Genomic DNA, 20,832 nt, shown 5'->3' with positions numbered 1-20,832 from the left:
AATAACACACTCGCTTCATATCTCAGTGTTCTGACTCAGAGCTGCAAGTTTATATCTCTCAATTCTGGAAAAAAAGTCAGAATTATGAAATATAAAACTTATCAGCATACAAATATATATAAATACATATTTAATAAAACAGTTTTATTTAAATTAATAAATAAAAAATTACATATTAGATTAAAATTTATTAATTAAACTTAGTGTAATTTTTATAAAATAAATACAAAATATATTTGAACTAACTAAATTAATTCATTTTTTTAGAACAAAAATAGAATTTTATTTTAAACAAATAAATAATAAATCAAGTTAAAATAAATCGATTAAAATTAATATAATAAATTAATTTATAATATATTAATAAATAATTAATTTATTAACAATTAAATTAAATAAATCGATTAAATTAAATACAATTTGAATTTAAATAAATACAAGTAAATTAAATTATGATATTTTTCTTGTAATTGTGAGTTCAGATAGGCTATAAACTTAGCAGTGTAAAAAAATGTGATTGAACTAAATTAATTAATTTGATTATAATAAAAATGTAACTTTAATTTAAATAAATAAATAATAAATCAAAAAGTTAGATTAAAATAAATCGATTAAAATGAATAAAATTGTTTAAACAAATAATACATTTACAAATTAGATTACATAAATCAATTAAAACAAATGTAACTTGATTTAAATAAATAAAAATTTAAACTCTCAATTCTGATATTTGTCTCATAATTGTGAGTTCTGATATAAACTTAAAAACATAATTGAACTAAGTTTGATTAAAATAAATATTTAAATAAATTAAGATATAAAATCTCATATCTGATTTTTATTCTATTCAATTGTGTGTTTAAATATAAAGTCCAAATTGTGAGATGAAAAAGTTGCAAATAACTTTTCTTTTTTTTTTCTTTTTTTTTTTTTGCGGCAGAAACCATCTGTAAAACTTTACAATAAGGTCTATTTTCTTAACATTAGTTAATTCATTATTTCACATGTACTAGCAAAATATTTTTAAATTTCAGCATTTATTCAATGTTAGTTACTAAAAATACAATTGTTTGTTTGTTCATGTTAGTTCATAATGCAGAAACTAATGTAAACAAATAAAATTTTGTTGAATGAAGTGTTGTTTATTGTTAGTTCATAATGTTAAACACTGTAAAGTGTTACCAAACTAACTTCCATAACATAATTTATCACCATTTAGCTATTTGTCTTAACCCGTGTATAAGTATTGATCTGTACTTATGAGAAAACAATTGCACGTGTGTTGGTGTCTTCAGGTTTAGCATTTTAATACTTTCGTATCCTAGTAGATTTACTTTAATGCCTTGAAATCCAAATGCGTGTTAAACCGCCTGTGTGTGTGTGCGCGCGCGTGTGCGCGTGCGTGCAAAATAGATCTGAGTTTAGTGTAGTTGCATGTATATACTGTACAGTGACCACTGGGAGTGTGTGACAAAACATGTCATGATTTTTGGTGAGGAGAAAAAATATAGGGGCATTTCAAACAGGGGTCCGTGGAAAAGTTTAAAGAAATGTTTGCAAATTATTTAAAAATATAGGCCTATATATTAAGCCATTTGTTTTTAACCAATGTGTTTATTTAAATAAACATTTTTTTTTAAATCAAATGTATTTAGTTAGATTTTTAAGCTAAACTAACTAAATAAATACATTCAATTAAAATAAAAATATTGAACAAATACAAATTTATTTAATAATATAATAATATTATAGCCTATTATAAAAATAATAAATTAACAAATTAAATTAAAATTAATTATATAAATACTAAAAACATTATTATAAATAAATGCATTTAAGCAAAAAAAAAAGTAACCACATAAATTAAACACTATTGATACAATTAAATAAGTAACATTTGATTTCATTAAATAAAAATAAGATTAAAATATTTAAATTTTATTTATTCTAAGCCATTTATTATTTAATTATTTAAATAGAATAGTTTTCATTTATTTTATTATTTTTTATTTTAATCAGATTTACTTATTTTATTAAAATAATACAAATAAATACTATTTTATTTAAATTAATAAATAATAAATTAACACATTTGATTAAAATCAATTGAGAAGGAATTAAATTTAAATCTAAATAAAAACAAGTATTTAAATTAAATTAAATAAATACAAATAAGAACAGCAATGTACTAAGCAAATTAATTAATAAATTGATTACAATTATTTGATAATAAATAAATTCATATCTAACTTGCATCTATAGAACTTCTACAGTCAGTAGAAAAAAAATACTTGATTAGCCTATAATAACTTGTAATTTTATATTAAACTTATTTTTACGTTATTGCTGTTACTGTACACAGAGATATTTTACACTCCCACAACATTCCTCCTGCGTCATAGCCGAGATCACGTGATCTCGCGCGTCCGTACAGTGACGTGAGTTTGAATCCCCGGTCCCGCCCCGCGCGCGCGCGCTCCTCCTCCCGGTTCCCACCACCGAAGCTTTACCGGAGACTCGAGCTTCCCGTGGCCGCTGTCAGACGCTCCTCGAGCGGCGAGAGAAGAGCGCAAACCCCGGGGAGAGGAACGCGAACGCCGCGGAACCCACGGTAACGTCCATGCGCTCGCGTTGTTTACGAACGCGTTTGAGTGACACATTTCCCTACAGATGCGGGAGTAAATCCACTGAACGTTCTGGATGGAATAAATCTGTGCGTTGTTTTCGCTTTTTCTGTGGCGTTTGTGTTTAGAAGACGCGTTTGCATATAGGAAACATCTGCGTAAAATATATACACGCGATCGTTTAATATTACGGATGTTTTATAAGGACACTTATTCATAGGCTATATCCTGGTTTCTGCGCTGTTTAAACAGTAGTGATTTACCCAGAAATACTGACATAAAATGTGTTCTGTATTATTGTTGTTATTTATTTGACGCGTAAGTAAGTTCTCACGCGTTTTTTACTCGGAACGCTTGTAGATTTGATCGCATATGATCCGTTTTGATGTGGGAAAGCAGAGTCTGATTGTTATGAAGCAAACTTGCACTGAATTCGGGTTGACACACACACTACCAACTATATTAGCGTTAACTAACAATAGCGTTCTGTTTATTATTGTCGTGCGTTCTGCAGTTTAAATGCTCGAGCTCTTTAAAGTCTTTGCAGGATTCTGATTGGTTGTCAATGTTTTTATCGTTCGTCAGCTGGGAAAAGAAACATTCTGCAAGATATTATCGTTCCTCGCTACAGTTGTGGTATGGACTTCCCTATTAATCTGTTCATTTATTATTTATTTAAATCAAATTGAAGTTATTTATTTTTATTATTATTTATTATAATCAAATATATTTATTTTTGTTTCATAATCGAACAACATAAATGTATTTGATTTTAAAAATAAATGAAAATAAATATCATTTTATTCAAATGAATAACAACACATCAGAATGCAATACATTTAGAATAAATATAAATTTAATGATAAATAAATTTGAATAAAAAATTGTTTTATATATGTATGTGTGTATATATATATATATATATAAAAAATTTTCTGCACACCATTTACACTGACATAATGCATCGTGACAAAACTATGAAGTTATATGCTGCAAACAGAAAATAAAATGTTAATTATTATTTATTTTAATCAAATGTATTTAGTTTTGTTTCATAATCGAACAACATAAATGTATTGGATTTATATATCATTTTTAATTAAATGAATAAGCAATAACAACACACTAGAATGCAATACATTTAAAATGAATACAAATTTGATAATACAAAATAAAAAAAGTGTTTAATATATTGTTAAAATAATATATATATATATATATCATCATCTTTTTCTGCACACCATTTACTCTGACATAATGCATCGTGACAAAACTATGAAGTTAAATGCTGCAAACACAAAAGATCAAACAAATCTTTTAATTCTTTGTTGATTTGAGAAGCATGCTTACAGGAATGTTTAGAACCATGTTTCTTACATTCCAAGAGTCACTTGTAGAATGCGGCTGATTGTAAATCAATATTCTGTATTGATCCAGAAACATTGTCCTCGAATAGAATGTGTGAATGTGTACAGAAAGTTTGTTGATTCTCAATGCATGTATTACGGGTCTGAGTAACGTTGGTTTAAGTGTGATTAAAATTGAGCTTTTGATTACCAGCACTGATCTTTAACCAGTAGGCCATGGTAACCTCGTAGTTTCTGTAGGCTAGAAGGATTATACCATAATTGTGACCCTGGATGACAAAACCAGTCACATGGGTAAATTTTTAGAAATTAAGATTAATATATCATCTGAAAGCTGAATAAATAATCTCTCCAGTGATGTGTGGTTTGTTAGGATAGGACAATATTTGGTCGAGACACAACTATTGAAAATCTGGAATCTGAGGAGCAAAAAAATGTAAACATTGAGAAAATCTGCTTTAAAGTTGTGCATTTATGTTCACGATTGTGCTGCATTCACTCACAAACATACATGTTTTATATATTTACGGTAGGACATTTACTAAATATCTTCATGAACATGATCTTAATATCCTCATGATTTTTGGCATAAAAGAAAAATTTATAATTTTGACCCATACAATGTATAGTTGCTATTGCCACAGATACACCCGTGCGGCTTATGATTGGTTTTGTGATCCTGGGTCACAATTATGCTTTTATTCTGTAGTTTTTAAGAAGTATAAAGTGATTTTATTGTTGGGATGCACCGATATGAAAATTTTGGTGATGCCGATAACCGATAATTGTTTATATTTTGAAAGCCGATGACCGTTATATTGGCCGATAAATATAAATAAATAAAAATATACAATATTTAAGAGCCTGATTACAAAAACAAAAGTCTCCCCATTAAAATCTGTCTCACGCACACTTATGATGTTCTCATTATAATAGTTTGATGTAGCCTTTATGACAGACGTGCGCTTTGAAGTGATTTCAATCATATAGCAATTCAATCCCATCATGGACATGGTGAACAATGCGCATCTGAAGGGAATAATCAATTATTTATCGACTTTAATGGTAAAATTTTCATTAAAAATTTACATATATCGGCCGATATATCGTGCATTTCTAATTTATTGTCTGTCACTCAATGCATAGTGTATAAAGTTGGTTATTCCTGTGAAGTTTATGTGAAATTGAGTAATAAAGGGATTAACACAAACTTGCCCATGAACTCTGCATTATCTGGTCACAGACGGCTCAGACTGCGTCTCCATTGCGTTTTTGATGGGAGTGAGTTTAAGCCTTTAAGAGGGTTTAACCCATCTGTGCCGAGTTAATGGACTGGTTTTCAGGGTGGACCGTGTGTCTCCAGGTTCTAGTTTTGCCCAGACTGGTTAAGAGCGACCGGATCTGAAGGTTTTTCTTCCTGCATATTTCACAGCTCAGTGTTTCTCTGAGTCTGTCATTTCGGTTAGATGGGCGTAGTTTATTGATCCCTGAAGGGAAATTCCTGAAATTTTACAGAATGTTTACAGAGAATGGGGGTTTTATTACAAGAGCAATAGTGTGATTTTTTTTTTTTTTTTAAATAGCCTTAAAAATGATTGGAGCACATTTTACAAGAAAATACTATTTCAGCTGTTATACACGGTTTCAATTATTTGTGAAATTTACAAGCAATTTCTGAGTCAAAATTGTTTCTATACCTTTTTTTCAATGTAGTACTAGTAGTAATTGATAAATAATTTATGTGAATTTTAATGTAGAAACCGTTATGAATGTAATTCCGTTTTTGAAATGAAAAGAGAGAGAAGGTAGTTATCAGCGAGAAGAATGATTTTATATTCTTTAGACTAGAGATGCACCAATACCGCTAGCCGATTATTCCGAATAATATCTGCCGATACCGATAACCGATTATTCAGAATGATATCTGCCGATCCCGATAGCCGATTATTCAGAATGATATCTGCCGATAGCCGATTATTCAGAATGATATCTGCCGATAGCCGATTATTCAGAATGATATCTGCCGATTATTCAGAATGATATCTGCCGATACCAATAGCCGATTATTCAGAATGATATCTGCCGATAGCCGATTATTCAGAATGATATCTGCCGATTATTCAGAATGATATCTGCCGATACCGATAGCCGATTATTCAGAATGATATCTGCCGATAGCCGATTATTCAGAATGATATCTGCCGATTATTCAGAATGATATCTGCCGATACCGATAGCCGATTATTCAGAATGATATCTGCCGATACCGATAGCCGATTATTCAGAATGATATCTGCCGATAACCGATTATTCAGAATGATATCTGCCGATAACCGATTATTCAGAATGATATCTGCCGATACCGATAGCCGATTATTCAGAATGATATCTGCCGATTATTCAGAATGATATCTGCCGATTATTCAGAATGATATCTGCCGATTATTCAGAATGATATCTGCCGATTATTCAGAATGATATCTGCCGATTATTCAGAATGATATCTGCCGATACCAATAGCCGATTATTCAGAATGATATCTGCCGATAGCCGATTATTCAGAATGATATCTGCCGATTATTCAGAATGATATCTGCCGATACCGATAGTCGATTATTCAGAATGATATCTGCCGATTATTCAGAATGATATCTGCCGATTATTCAGAATGATATCTGCCGATTATTCAGAATGATATCTGCCGATTATTCAGAATGATATCTGCCGATAGTTTGATATTCTTAAGGAAAAATCTCTCCTAACTAATGCTGTAAACTTGTCTCCCCTTTTGACTATTAGCAGTGTTTGAATGTTTCTGAGGCAGGTAAATGCAATATTTATCGTCTGTCAAAATGATGGAAAATACTTGAGTTCCAGTTAATAAACATCTTCGCTTAAGGCAACACACGTTACATAATACAGACATGCACTGACCTGCCAAGAAAAAAAAGTCGCTGTTTGGATTTAAATAGGCAAATGCTTAAAGGATAATTCCGGTATTTAACACCTTGAGTATATATTGTAGTTTGTTTTGGATGAACAAGAGTGGTGGACAACATTTTTTTGACAATGGTTCCTCTCTCGAGTTTTTGACTATAAAAGAATTGGCCATGGACCCATTTAACATTGGAGTCAATGGGCATGTCCGAAAATGTCATTAAAACAGCCAATAATGTTCGTTTACAAAACTGTGCCACTCACCGAGTGATTAGTGATGTTAGTTGATGTTCCAGAAACAAAAAGTGTTGCGAAATACAGTTTCTGTCGTGTTTTATTCGTCATTTTGTAAAATCCCATTGAATTCTGTTGAAGGACTGAGTCCTTCACTATAGCAAAATAAACGGATTGGAATCATATATTGCGACGATATATTGTTTATAATCATCAACGAACACCACTAACCACTCGGTGAGTTTAACAGTTTTGTAAACGAACATTATTGGCTGTTTTAATGACATTTTCAGACATGCCCATTGACTCCAATGTTAAATGGGTCCTTGGCCAATTCTATTATAGTCAAAAACTCGAGAGAGGAACCATTGTCAAAGAAATGTTGTCCACCACTCTTGTTCATCCAAAACAAACTACAATATAGACTCAAGGTGTTAAATACCGGAATTATCCTTTAAGAGTCTACGACTGGATCATTACTGCAGTGATTATTACGTTATGTTCAGATATAATAATAATAAAATGAAATATTTGTATGCAACTTAGTTACACATAAAGGTAGATTTCATAAACGCTTGTATTCATGGCAGATTTATAAAAAGAAACACATATATCATTAACAGTAAAAAGCAATTGCTTTTGTCGGCCGATACATCCCTAATGTAGACGAGAGAGCGATGAAGAAACAAGGAGTCATGTGAAAAATACAGAACAGAATATGAGCCAAATAAGTCAAGATGAGTAAGAACTTTCTAATTGCGTTCATTTTTATTAATGTTGCTGTTTATTTTTGACCCTTTACATAAACAAATCCATTCATTTTTCATGGGCTTATTTATGTTTTTCTTCAGCTGAATTTCAGTTCCAGAGTGATCTTCATTATAATCTCTGGTGTAATCGCAACACATCCTCGTTGTTATTCACAAAGATACTCGCATTGTTGCATCTGCCTCTCAGAGAATATGACAGAACGCTTCTCTGCTTCTCTCGTTCTCTGATGTCGAGCAGATCTGGAGGGCCTTTGGCTCGCTTTGCTCCTGCGGTTCAGTTTGACCTACATTTCTGCACCAGGCCATTAAAGTTCACAGAATGAGTCTGACAGAATGCAGTCGTGTAATTCCTGCAGTTTTCCACTGCCGCTCTCCAGAAACACCAGGAGAATCCGCCGATGGTTTACATCACTGTCACGCCGCTGAAGATACAGGGCTGTCAGAGATTACAAACACACACTCACACATTATGAAGCAGAAGATATAACATTTGTTTGGGTGTTCTGAGCGGTTTCTTGGGGGTTACTAGATTTTCAATGGTTTTCTGGTACATCTGCTTGGGTTTTTTAAATAGTTGCTAGGGTGTTACTAGGTTTTCAGCTGTTTTCTGGTCCATTTGCTTGGGTGTTCTAAGTGGTTGCTAGGGTGTTACTAGGTTTTCAGCTGTTTTCTGGTCCATTTGCTTGGGTGTTTTGAGTGGTTGCTAGGGGTTTACTAGGTTGTTACTACTGTTTGTTTTCAGCTGTTTTCTGATTAGTTTGCTTGGGTGTTCTGAGTTGTTGCTAGGGGGTTACTAAGGTGTTACTAGATTTTCAGCTGTTTTCTGGTCCATTTGCTTGGGTGTTCTGAGTTGTTGCACTGGGGTTTCTAGGGTATTACTAGGTTTTCAGCTGTTTTCTGTTCCATGTGCTTGGGTCTTCTGAGTGGTTGCTAAGGGGTAACTAGGGTGTTACTAGGTTTTCAGTTATTTTCTGGTCATTTTGCTTGGGTGTTCTAAATGGTTGCTAAGTGTTACTAGGTTTTCAGCTGTTTTCTGGTCCAGCAGGTGAAAATGTTGCATCTGATCACTTCGATCTCTCACATGATCTTGCACTAATACTCTTAACTACCGGTATAATACTCCCTTCTAGAGGTTTCAGTATAGTGTTGTTTCCAAAATCCCCCGTCTGCATTGCTCAGTCAAAAATCGAGTTTTGTTATTTGTTGTCGAATCTTCAGCGACTGGTTGGATTCGCACAGATAAACATGACAGCATTGCACATGTTGGAAGGAACGCACTGTCCGCCGTAACACACTTTCAAGGGACCATGGCATACAGTCTAAATGTGTTTGTTACACTTGTGTACTTCAGGCATCCCTGCTGTCGTGATCTGGTGCTTTCAAAAATACAGCGATCCTAGGACAGTGCAAGAGTAAACATCCGGCTAAATATAAACTTATCTGTGGTCAGATACCCACATTGTGCATTCCAGTGAAGAAGCAATCCAGTGAGATTGTGAAATGCCCAGCCTGAATATATATATATATATATATCCGTGTGGCATTTCAGTGTAACGGGCCATGACGACGGATCCAGGCTCGGAATCAGACGTCACGCACACCGAAGCCAAACCGTCCCCCCCGAAACACTTCCCAGCATCAGGACACGAAAGCCCGGACACACGGCACCAGGTGAGTCGGGTCAGATCCAGCTTTCCTGACGTACTGTCAAAACGTCTGAAAAACAACATTTTGTACTTTATAATATTGGAATTCCGTGTGTCCATCAAAGTGTTTTTTTTTCCCATGGCTTGCGTATTTTTCCAATCGTTTTCAATGGGAACGCTGTGTTTTTTAAACATGAGGAGATAAGCGTCTATTTCACGCTGAACGCATAGCGTTTTTTTACCAGTCGGCGAGAGTTGAAGAATGTTCAACTTTGGGTTAAACGGAGTGTTCATCACTGTCACTTTTTACCCAGCCGTCCAATCACAGTAGAGAAACCCCCGCCACATTCTGGTTGTACAATGATAACTAATGACGAGCACATCTCCAAATCTAGTGCTTCAGCAAGTACGTTACATTGTGTCGACATTAGTGTTGTTGAAAGTCGGTACTGAAATTTAAAAAAATGTGGCGATACCAGCATTTCCCTCTAGCATTTTGAGTGATGTTGAACGGATTCTTAAACACTTCTGTCTGTGATTGGCCATTGTGTTCACACACTCAACACATATGTCTCTGATTGGCCATTGTGTTCATGCGCTCAACATGTATGTCTGTGATTGGCCATTGTGTTCATGCGCTCAACATGTATGTCTGTGATTGGCCATTGTGTTCACGCACTCAACATAAACCTCTGATTGGCCATTGTGTTCACACGCTCAACATAAATGTCTGTGATTGGCCATTGTGTTCATGCGCTCAACATAAACCTCTGATTGGCCATTGTGTTCACATGCTCAACATATATGTCTCTGATTGGCCATTGTGTTCACATGCTCAACATATATGTCTCTGATTGGCCATTGTGTTCACACGCTCAACACATATGTCTCTGATTGGCCATTGTGTTCACACGCTCAACATATATGTCTGTGATTGGCCATTGTGTTCACATGCTCAACATATACGTCTCTGATTGGCCACTGTATTCACACGCTCAACATGTATGTCTGTGATTGGCCATTGCGTTCATGTGCTCAACATATATGTCTGTGATTGGCCATTGTGTTCACACGCTCAACGTATATGTCTCTGATTGGCCATTGTGTTTACACGCTCAACGTATATGTCTCTGATTGGCCATTGTGTTCACGCACTCAACATATATGTCTCTGATTGGCCATTGTGTTCACGCGCTCAACACATATGTCTCTGATTGGCCATTGTGTTCACACGCTCAACACATATGTCTCTGATTGGCCATTGTGTTCACACGCTCAACATATATGTCTCTGATTGGCCATTGTGTTCACACGCTCAACATATATGTCTGTGATTGGCCATTGTGTTGACGCGCTCAACATATACGTCTCTGATTGGCCACTGTATTCACGCGCTCAACATGTTCACACGCTCAACATATATGTCTGTGATTGGCCATTGTTCACACGCTCAACACATATGTCTCTGATTGGCCATTGTGTTCACACGCTCAACATATATGTCTGTGATTGGCCATTGTGTTGACGCGCTCAACATATACGTCTCTGATTGGCCACTGTATTCACGCGCTCAACATGTTCACACGCTCAACATATATGTCTGGGATTGGCCATTGTTCACACGCTCAACACATATGTCTCTGATTGGCCATTGTGTTCAGGCGCTCAACATATACGTCTCTGATTGGCCACTGTATTCACGCGCTCAACATATATGTCTCTGATTGGCCATTGTGTTCACGCACTCAACATATATGTCTGTGATTGGCCATTGTGTTCATGTGCTCAACACATATGTCTGTGATTGGCCATTGTGTTCATGTGCTCAACATGTATGTCTGTGATTGGCCATTGTGTTCACGCACTCAACATGTATGTCTGTGATTGGCCATTGTGTTCACGCACTCAACATATATGTCTGTGATTGGCCATTGCGTTCACGCGCTCAACATGTATGTCTGTGATTGGCCATTGTGTTCACGCACTCAACATATATGTCTGTGATTGGCTATCGTGTTCACACGCTCAACATATATGTCTGTGATTGGCCATTGTGTTCACGCACTCAACACATATGTCTCTGATTGGCCATTCTGTTCACACGCTCAACATATGTCTCTGATTGGCCATCGTGTTCACACGCTCAACATATCTCTGATTGGCCATCGTGTTCACACGCTCAACATATGTCTCTGATTGGCCATTGTGTTCACACGCTCAACATATGTCTCTGATTGGCCATTGTGTACACGTGCTCAACATATATGTCTCTGATTGGCCATTGTGTACACGTGCTCAACAAATATGTCTCTGATTGGCCATTGTGTTCACACGCTCAACACATATGTCTGTGATTGGCCATTGTGTTCACGTGCTCAACATATATGTCTCTGATTGGCCATTGTGTTCACGTGCTCAACATATATGTCTGTGATTGGCCATTGTGTTCACGCACTCAACAAATATGTCTCTGATTGGCCATTGTGTTCACGCACTCAACACATATGTCTGTGATTGGCCATTGTGTTCACACGCTCAACACATATGTCTGTGATTGGTCATTGTGTTCACACGCTCAACATATATGTCTGTGATTGGTCATTGTTCACACGCTCAACAAATATGTCTCTGATTGGCCATTGTGTTCACGCACTCAACATATATGTCTGTGATTGGCCATTGTGTTCACGTGCTCAACATATATGTCTGTGATTGGCCATTGTGTTCACGCACTCAACACATATGTCTGTGATTGGCCATTGTGTTCACACGCTCAACACATATGTCTGTGATTGGCCATTGTGTTCACACGCTCAACACATATGTCTGTGATTGGTCATTGTGTTCACACGCTCAACACATATGTCTGTGATTGGTCATTGTTCACACGCTCAACAAATATGTCTCTGATTGGCCATTGTGTTCACGCACTCAACACATATGTCTGTGATTGGCCATTGTGTTCACACGCTCAACACATATGTCTGTGATTGGTCATTGTGTTCACACGCTCAACACATATGTCTGTGATTGGTCATTGTTCACACGCTCAACAAATATGTCTCTGATTGGCCATTGTGTTCACGCACTCAACATGTATGTCTGTGATTGGCCATTGCGTTCATGTGCTCAACATATATGTCTGTGATTGGCCATTGTGTTCACGCACTCAACATGTATGTCTGTGATTGGCCATTGTGTTCACGCACTCAACATGTATGTCTGTGATTGGGCATTGCGTTCATGTGCTCAACATATATGTCTGTGATTGGCCATTGTGTTCACGCACTCAACATGTATGTCTGTGATTGGCCATTGTGTTCACGCACTCAACATGTATGTCTGTGATTGGCCATTGCGTTCATGTGCTCAACATATATGTCTGTGATTGGCCATTGTGTTCACGCACTCAACATGTATGTCTGTGATTGGCCATTGTGTTCACGCACTCAACATGTATGTCTGTGATTGGCCATTGTGTTCACGCACTCAACATATATGTCTGTGTTTGGCCATTGTGTTCACGCACTCAACATATGTCTCTGATTGGCCATTGTTCACGCGCTCAACATATATGTCTCTGATTGGCCATTGTGTTCACACGCTCAACACATACGTCTCTGATTGGCCATTGTGTTCACACGCTCAACACATACGTCTCTGATTGGCCATTGTGTTATGTATCATACCAATTTCATAATCGGTTCAAAGATAATAAATACAAAACATCAAATGCTTTGGAATAAAGAGAAAAGATGCGAACCTGATATTATGAAATACATGATGTGTAGTGTCACACTCCACATCACGGGCTAATTTGAGCTACAAATCGCCCCTGAGCCTCTAGTTGCATTTCTTTATATAGACAGAAACTTCGTTTGCATGGAAACATTTGCTAACAATGGGAATTTGCATTCAGAGTTTACACCGTTTGGGAGCAGAATGCCATTTGCCAAGTTATCTATAAACTCTTAAGAACTTACTACCTTTTGGTTTACTTCTTTGGGAATTAGACGTTTGTACCAGTCGCATTGAGACATTTCAAATAATTCCAAACATGTTTAAATGATAATTATTCACATTAAACCATATAGAAAACCATGAGAGAGATGGGGGATTGGGGATTGACTCGGGGATGCTAGTTTCTCAAGAGAGAGTCAGGTGTTATGTTCGAGAAATCCCAAGGAGAGTTTCAGGATCTTTCTAGAAAGTAGGTAACCGAGATTATGTAATGTGATTTAATGATGAAAATATATTCATGGTAAAGCGCTGAAATAAACCTGCATAATGAAAATAGCAGCATCAGCCTCTGAAATGAAGCCGTGACTTGAGACTGCTGTCAAGAAGATCGGTTCTGGAACTATTCTGTTCAGTAACATGTCTGAATTATATATACGTGTGTGTGTGTGTATACATATATATATATATATATATATATATATATATATATATATATATATATATATACATACATACACATCATCTGTCTCTTTAAAGTAGGATGAATTCTGATTGGCTGTCAATGTTTTTATCGTTCATCAGCTGGAAAAAAATGATTCTGAAAGTGATTCCAGTGATATAGTCTCTCTGTGCTATTATCGTTATAGTTGTGCTGTTCTTTATATATGGAATGATTTTTAGAACTGTATTGTTATATTTATCGTCCTTTGTTTGAATGTGCCTCAATTCAAACAATTAAAGTCCCCCTGTAGTTAATAATGTTATCCCTTAACCAAAATGACATATTTAAAAGTTTTTTCCCTTAAAATATCTTGAATGTAACTCGACACCCTTGCCTCATTTAGTATGCGCGGTTCTATGAATATGCAAATGAGCCCCGCCTCCACTCACTCACTCACTCAGAGATCCATTGGTTGACGATCACACAATGATCTGATTGGTTACACCGTTCTATGAATATGCAAATGAGCCCCGCCTCCACTCACTCACTCAGCACTCAGCAATGCTGTCCACTTATGAACTTACACATGCTTTGTCTTAAAGCAGATTAAAAACGCCACATAGACACACAAACAACATTAAAAACTGGATTTTCACCACAGGGGACTTTAATAAAAACTATAATAGTATCTCGGTGATACTAAAATAACAACGACTTAGTGATTTAAACTCTTAATAAACTCATTTTGCTGTGTTTCTGCAGAGCCAATCAGAAGTCAGACAGCAGGAGGAAGACTACATTTCCCAGAAGTCTTTGAGCAGCCGAGTGTCCTGGTCAGCGTTAGGCCGGAGCCACAGACTGAAGGTCATGGAGTGTAAGGTCACGCTTCTGGACGGCACGGACTACTCATGCACGCTGGAGGCGAGTATGATGGGAGACCTGCTCTTAAAGCGGTGGTATAATGCCCTTTCACAAGATGTAAAATAAGTCTCCGATGTCCCCAGAGTGTGTGTGTGACGTTTTAGCACAAAATACCCCACAGATATTTTTATATACATGTTAAAGTCACTTTTTGAGGGTGAGCAAAAACACACCGTTTTGTGTCTGTCCCTTTAAATGCAAATGAGCTGCTGCTCCTGGCACAGGGGGCGGAGCTTCAAGAGCTTGTGTCCTTTTACCTCTCACACACACACACACACACACACACACACACACACACACACACACACACACACACTGGAAATGTCAAAAACTTTTAGCCTTTTATGTTCAAACCGGAGTCAGACAATGATGGAGAGACTCGAGAAGAAGTGACAACATGTAGAAGCAACAGGACATTTCTGAATGGTTAGTTGATGAATTTATGTAGATTATGTGTAGTTATCTTCTAGTCACTGATTAGCATATTCTGTCTTGATAATCTATCTAATCGGGGGGGGGTTTCACTGGTCAATTTTGAGATTTTGGGATATTAGTCTTCAATAACATCTTCTTTCAGACTTGTGGTGAAAAAAAGTCCAAAATACACATTTAGGTCTTTATTTTACTAACTTTGTCTATTTGCGTCTGTAGATTTATCAGAAATTCAACAAAAGTTGTCGTTCTTAATCATCACACACACCGCTCTCTCTCTCCTGTACAATGCTGTCGTCTCCAAATATGGTCATTTCCTTTTTATCAGCAACCAATCGTGAAAGTAACAGGGCTGAATGCGCAATCTCATTGGCTGATGATAAATCTTTAAAGCCCGTTTTCTCAGAATGACTTTTCTCTCATTCTCCAAGTCCGAGATCTCCACTTCAGTCGCACCGATACACACCAAACCTTCCAGTCTTGTGCCTAGTTATATTATGAAGACATTTACAGAGGGATTTGTAAATATATTATTCCTAGCCTGATTTATATAACATTTTATTCCAAAAAACATGGCGAAAATCATTTTTTTACGGCTATTGATTGACAGTATATTATAATTTACAGGATAACAAAAGTTGACAAAAGTAAAAATAATTTAACCTGCCTTTTTCCAATACTCAGATTTCGTTTGTTTTAAATATATGCAAATGAGTGCATATTTTATTAGATCATGCCTAATTTGCATATTTAAACGTTAAATTACAGAGAAAACTTGTAATACATTTTTTTTCTCATCGTAATGTATGTAATCAACCGGGAAAGTTTCATGGTGATATCAGCCAGTTAAAAATGTTTCCCTATTCACCTGTAGTGTCTCGCCTGTGATTATTAAACATGAAAAGGCAATTATTCAGTGCAATAAATATGAGCGTTGCACGTTTCAAAGTGAAAATCACGGAATAGCCCGCATTATTAATCATAATGATGAATTATGACAGTATACTTTTGTGTAAATGATTTTAATATGCATGGCATGAGAAAATTAGGTATCATTTGAAAGCTTTGAATCCTGTGAAAACGGTTTTGACGTTGTACATGCGTTGCCTTTCCGTGCAAGCAGACTTTGCAATAAACCTAAACTTCTAAAACTTTCTCACACTTTCGTGTCTGTAATAAGCTAGCCATGTAAGTTGAGATGTTTGCTCAGAAATGCTGAGGAAGTTTAAGGCTGAGGCGTGAACCAGCGTGTCGGTACACGTCCACAGTGTGTTTAACTGCAGCGCCTGCCGTTTATCAAGAGTTTAGGAACACACACACACACACACACACACACACACACACACACACACACACACACACACACACTTGTCACGTCACAAGCACTTTTATTTTTAGCTTATTCTTATTTTGGCACGAGCAAAAGCGGTTGCATGAAGTACAGCATTCCAGAGCTGTCTGTTTACTGGAGGTTCAGTCACACACACACACACACACACACACACACACACACACGGAAAAGAGTGTAAATAGAGGATTTTTAAAGTGTAACAAGTACTGATTAGTTCACAGAGCAGAACGTCAGTTTTGTTGGCGAGTTAACTTGTTAAAGGGTTCCTATTGAGCTCGTGTTGATCTGTGTGTAGTGTGTGTGTAGTGTTGATCTGTGTGTAGTGTGTGTGTAGTGTTGATCTGTGTGTAGTGTGTGTGTAGTGTTGATCATGTAAAGCTCCAGTTCTTCTCTATATCAGAGTCAGTGTTCCTGAACTCCTGAAACGCCTCCGCTGTAGTCTCGAGTTTCTCCCGGGAACGAACACGTCTCAATATTCCTCATTATAATAATTAATGCGCATAATAAAGGGGCGGGGCCTGGTTGAGTTAGTTAGTAGTGTGTTAAACTGGCGGTTATGGTAAGGCGCTCGACCAATCACAACACACTGCTCCAGCCGACCAACCAGAGCACGGTGTGCTTTTCAGAAGGAGGGGCTTCATAGAGACAGGAAGTAAACAGAGCGTTTCTGACAGGTTAACTCTTTATTTACCAAATTAAACAAAGTGTAGTAAGATGACGAACTCTAACATGGGCAAAACTTAGTTCAGGGATTCTCAAGCTTTTTTTGTCACATTAATATTTCAGTAATTTAACAGCACATAAGCATGCTCATGGTTATTTGTGGATTAATGGTCACGTGACATGCAGGTAAACCAATTTTTATATATTTAATATTAAATATCAAAATATATTTATGGGGGAAAAAAAGACCCAGGCACTTATTCCGGTTCAAAAAAAGTTAATTTGCATATTCATAGAACCCTGTATACTGTCGAGTTACATTCAAAATATTTTAAGACAAAGATTTTTTTTTTTCAAGGAAAAAACCCTTAAATATGTAATTTTGGTGATCAAAGATGAGTTTTAACCCTTTAGAACCTGAAGCTAAAATGGGTGTTTTTCACATATTTACTGTAAAATTCACTTTAAAATTCACACTGTGCAAGGTGTCATCTTTTTTCAGAAAAATATTAACTTTCAACAAATTACAGTTATTGACCATTATTGGTGAGTTTGTAAATAGAATTTAAATAGACAAATAAAAGAAAAAAAAATTACACATTTAACACATTTTATTAAGAAAAATCCCCCCAGGAAAATCACGAACGAAAGAAACGAACACTTTAAAGTTGAAAAATGAAGTATAATACATCTATACAAGTCTTTTTTGTGACATTGGGTTGCACTATTTTCATTTAGGACACTTTTTTTCATACACACACACATACAAATGCGTCCATTCATGTTAGGCACGCACACACACACACACACATGCATACACCACATGTACAGATACGTGAAAAAGTAACGGCCATCCGCCTCCCAAGTTTCATTAAAAATCATTGACTGCAGGGGCACTTGTATTGTTATCCGCATGATGAATGAATCTGTGTGTCTGTTTGTTGTCGACAGAAGCGAGCGAAAGGTCAGGTGCTGTTCGAGAAGGTGTGCGATCACCTGAATCTTCTGGAGAAGGATTATTTCGGGATTACGTACCGGGACGCTGAAAGCCCGAAGGTGTTTGTTTGCTCTTATTCCTCTGATTTCACGTCTCAGTTATTATCTTTCCAGTGCCAAACCTCCTGTTCTTCCCACAGAACTGGCTGGACACGTCCAAGGAGATAAAGAAGCTGATCAGTGGTACGTCTTCTCCTGACTGACACGTTCATTGTCTCCATCCAAACGTCCTCAAGTTCTTACTAGAAGTTGTTTTTCATGTTTTTTTCAGCTGGTCCCTGGAACTTTGTCTTCAACGTGAAGTTTTATCCTCCCGATCCGGCGCAGCTCTCTGAGGATATCACCAGGTGTTCAGATAAAGTTCACTAAAAGCATGGAAAAAACATAAACATTCAGTGAAATAATTAGAAATGCACCGATATTAACATTTTGGCCGATACCGATAACCGATACTTCTTTATATTTGAAAGCCGATAACAGATTTATTGGCCGATAAATCTAAATCCAAATTTTAATATCAATTTTTGAGAGCCTGATTACAATAAAAAAGTCTAAACACAATAAGTTCTCTTTATAATTTTATGAAGCCGATATGACAGACTTGTGCTGCGCTTTACTGTATTTTCTTTTTTTCCAATCATATTTCAAGCAATTCAAAACCATCATGGAGAACAGTACACATCTGAAGTGTCTCATCTGAAGGAAATAATAAATTATCTATCGCTTTAATATATCGGCCAAATCTTCTTATCAGGCCGGTAACATTAAAAATTAACATGTATCGCTATGTTCATTGGCTGATACCGATATGCTAGCCGATATATTGTGCATCCCTAGAAAAAAAAAAAAATATATATATATATATATATGTATATGTATATGTATGTATATATATATATATATATATATATATATATATATATATATATATATATATATATATATATATATATATATATATATATTAGGGCCGGGACTCGATTAAAAAAAATTAATCCAATTAATTAGAGGCTTTGTAATTAATTAATCGAAATTAATCGCATATAAATATTTGACCTGAGAACAGTGAGAAGTAATTTTTTTCACATGGATTTTTAGTATACCATTGAATAATGACTGAATACATAAGCTTAAGCAACAAAATATTGTTTATTTTTGTTCAACCAAGTCCAGCAGACCAGTACTAATTTTGCCATTAAAGGGAGTTCACTTTGAAATTAGGTGTCTTTGTTTCCATATTATTTTCAATTTTGATATTTTTAGGTTGAACCGTTGTTGTCTGACAGTCATAGGTCTATGGGGTCCACCTCAAAGAGCATGCACAGAGAAGTCCAAATTAAACATGATTTAATGACTCGTAAATGTAAGTACACATTGATGGCCTAAGACACGAAACGAGCGGTTTGTGTGAGAAAACGAACAGTATTTATATCGTTGTTACCTCTTATACACAGCCACGTCCAAAGTGATCTGCGGGCGCTTCCTTTTGTGTGACGTGTGCGCAGACTGGTGCATAGATGTATTCACTAGATGTCGCATTGGCTACGGCAGTTCATTGAAACGAATGTCTTTAATGTGACATCTAGTGTATACATCTATGCACCAGTCTGCGCACACGTCACACAGAAGGAAGCGCCCGCAGATCACTTGTACGTGGCTGTGTTACAAGAGGTAAAAACGATATAAATACCGTTCGTTTTCTCACACAAACCGCTCGTTTCGTGTCTTAGGCCATCAATGTGTACTTACATTTACGAGTCATTAACCGTTCGCATAATCCGTTCGCTATTGGTGCTCCAGTATAATCGGTCCGCCTAAACTCATCCAGTGAGAAATGTTCCGCGGTGCAAAAATAAGTGCGATTAAAATGCGTTAAAAAAAATTTAACGCGTTATTTTTTGTGTAATTAATTAATCTTAATTAACGCGTTTAAGTCCCGGCTCTAATATATATATATATATATATACATACATTTAATGTTTAATATAAATATATACACAAAAATAAAAACTACCGTAATTTGAAAATATTAATTTATTATCAATCATAATAAAATAAACACTGCTCTGAACTGACTATGAAAAAAATAACTATAATAGCATATAGTCGATTTTTACAATACAGTCATATTGTAATATTATTCTATATTATACAGTAGTTGACTGAAAACAGAATACTTACTAAACCGGAACATTGAAACAAGGATTTTCAGTGAAACAATATGTACTGTGAAAAGCGCTATATAAATAATCATGAAATGAATATATCAGTGAGACTTAAATAACACTGTTGGTGTAAACATTCCCAGACTGTGCAGTTTTATTAGTAGACTGACCTCAGCTGGATAACATTGAAGGATTCTCTTTCTCGCTCTCGCTCTCTTTCGCTCTCGCTCTCTTTCTCTCTCTCTCTCGCTCTCTCTCTCTCTCTCTCTCTCTCTCTCTCTCTCTCTCTCTCTCTCTCTCTCTCTCTCTCTCTCTCTCTCTCTC

General features: G+C 36.0%; 1 protein-coding gene across 12 annotated transcripts in view; it reads left to right on the top strand.

Annotated features, from left to right (window-relative positions):
- epb41l3b (erythrocyte membrane protein band 4.1-like 3b) overlaps window positions 1–20,832 on the top strand; it is a 64,129-nt gene that overhangs the window by 9,126 nt on the left and 34,171 nt on the right. For 3 of the 12 annotated variants that reach the window (XM_079612933.1, XM_079612927.1, XM_079612922.1), the window contains exons 1-6: window positions 2,447–2,611; window positions 9,482–9,603; window positions 14,743–14,901; window positions 18,299–18,403; window positions 18,484–18,526; window positions 18,615–18,690. In XM_079612933.1, coding sequence (XP_079469059.1) covers window positions 9,493–9,603; window positions 14,743–14,901; window positions 18,299–18,403; window positions 18,484–18,526; window positions 18,615–18,690 — 494 coding nt within the window. In that variant the 5' untranslated portion in view covers window positions 2,447–2,611; window positions 9,482–9,492. Of the gene's footprint in view, window positions 1–2,430; window positions 2,612–9,481; window positions 9,604–14,742; window positions 14,902–18,298; window positions 18,404–18,483; window positions 18,527–18,614; window positions 18,691–20,832 lie in introns of those variants that run through there. The other 9 variants (XM_079612925.1, XM_079612930.1, XM_079612926.1 and 6 more) reach the window with 4 other exon arrangements.

This window comes from Phoxinus phoxinus, assembly GCF_949152265.1.
Source record: "Phoxinus phoxinus genome assembly, chromosome: 5".
Classification (NCBI taxonomy): Eukaryota; Metazoa; Chordata; class Actinopteri; order Cypriniformes; family Leuciscidae; genus Phoxinus; species Phoxinus phoxinus.
The sequence above is the reverse complement of the archived record's forward strand: the minus strand, read 5'-3'. Positions and strand labels throughout refer to the sequence as shown.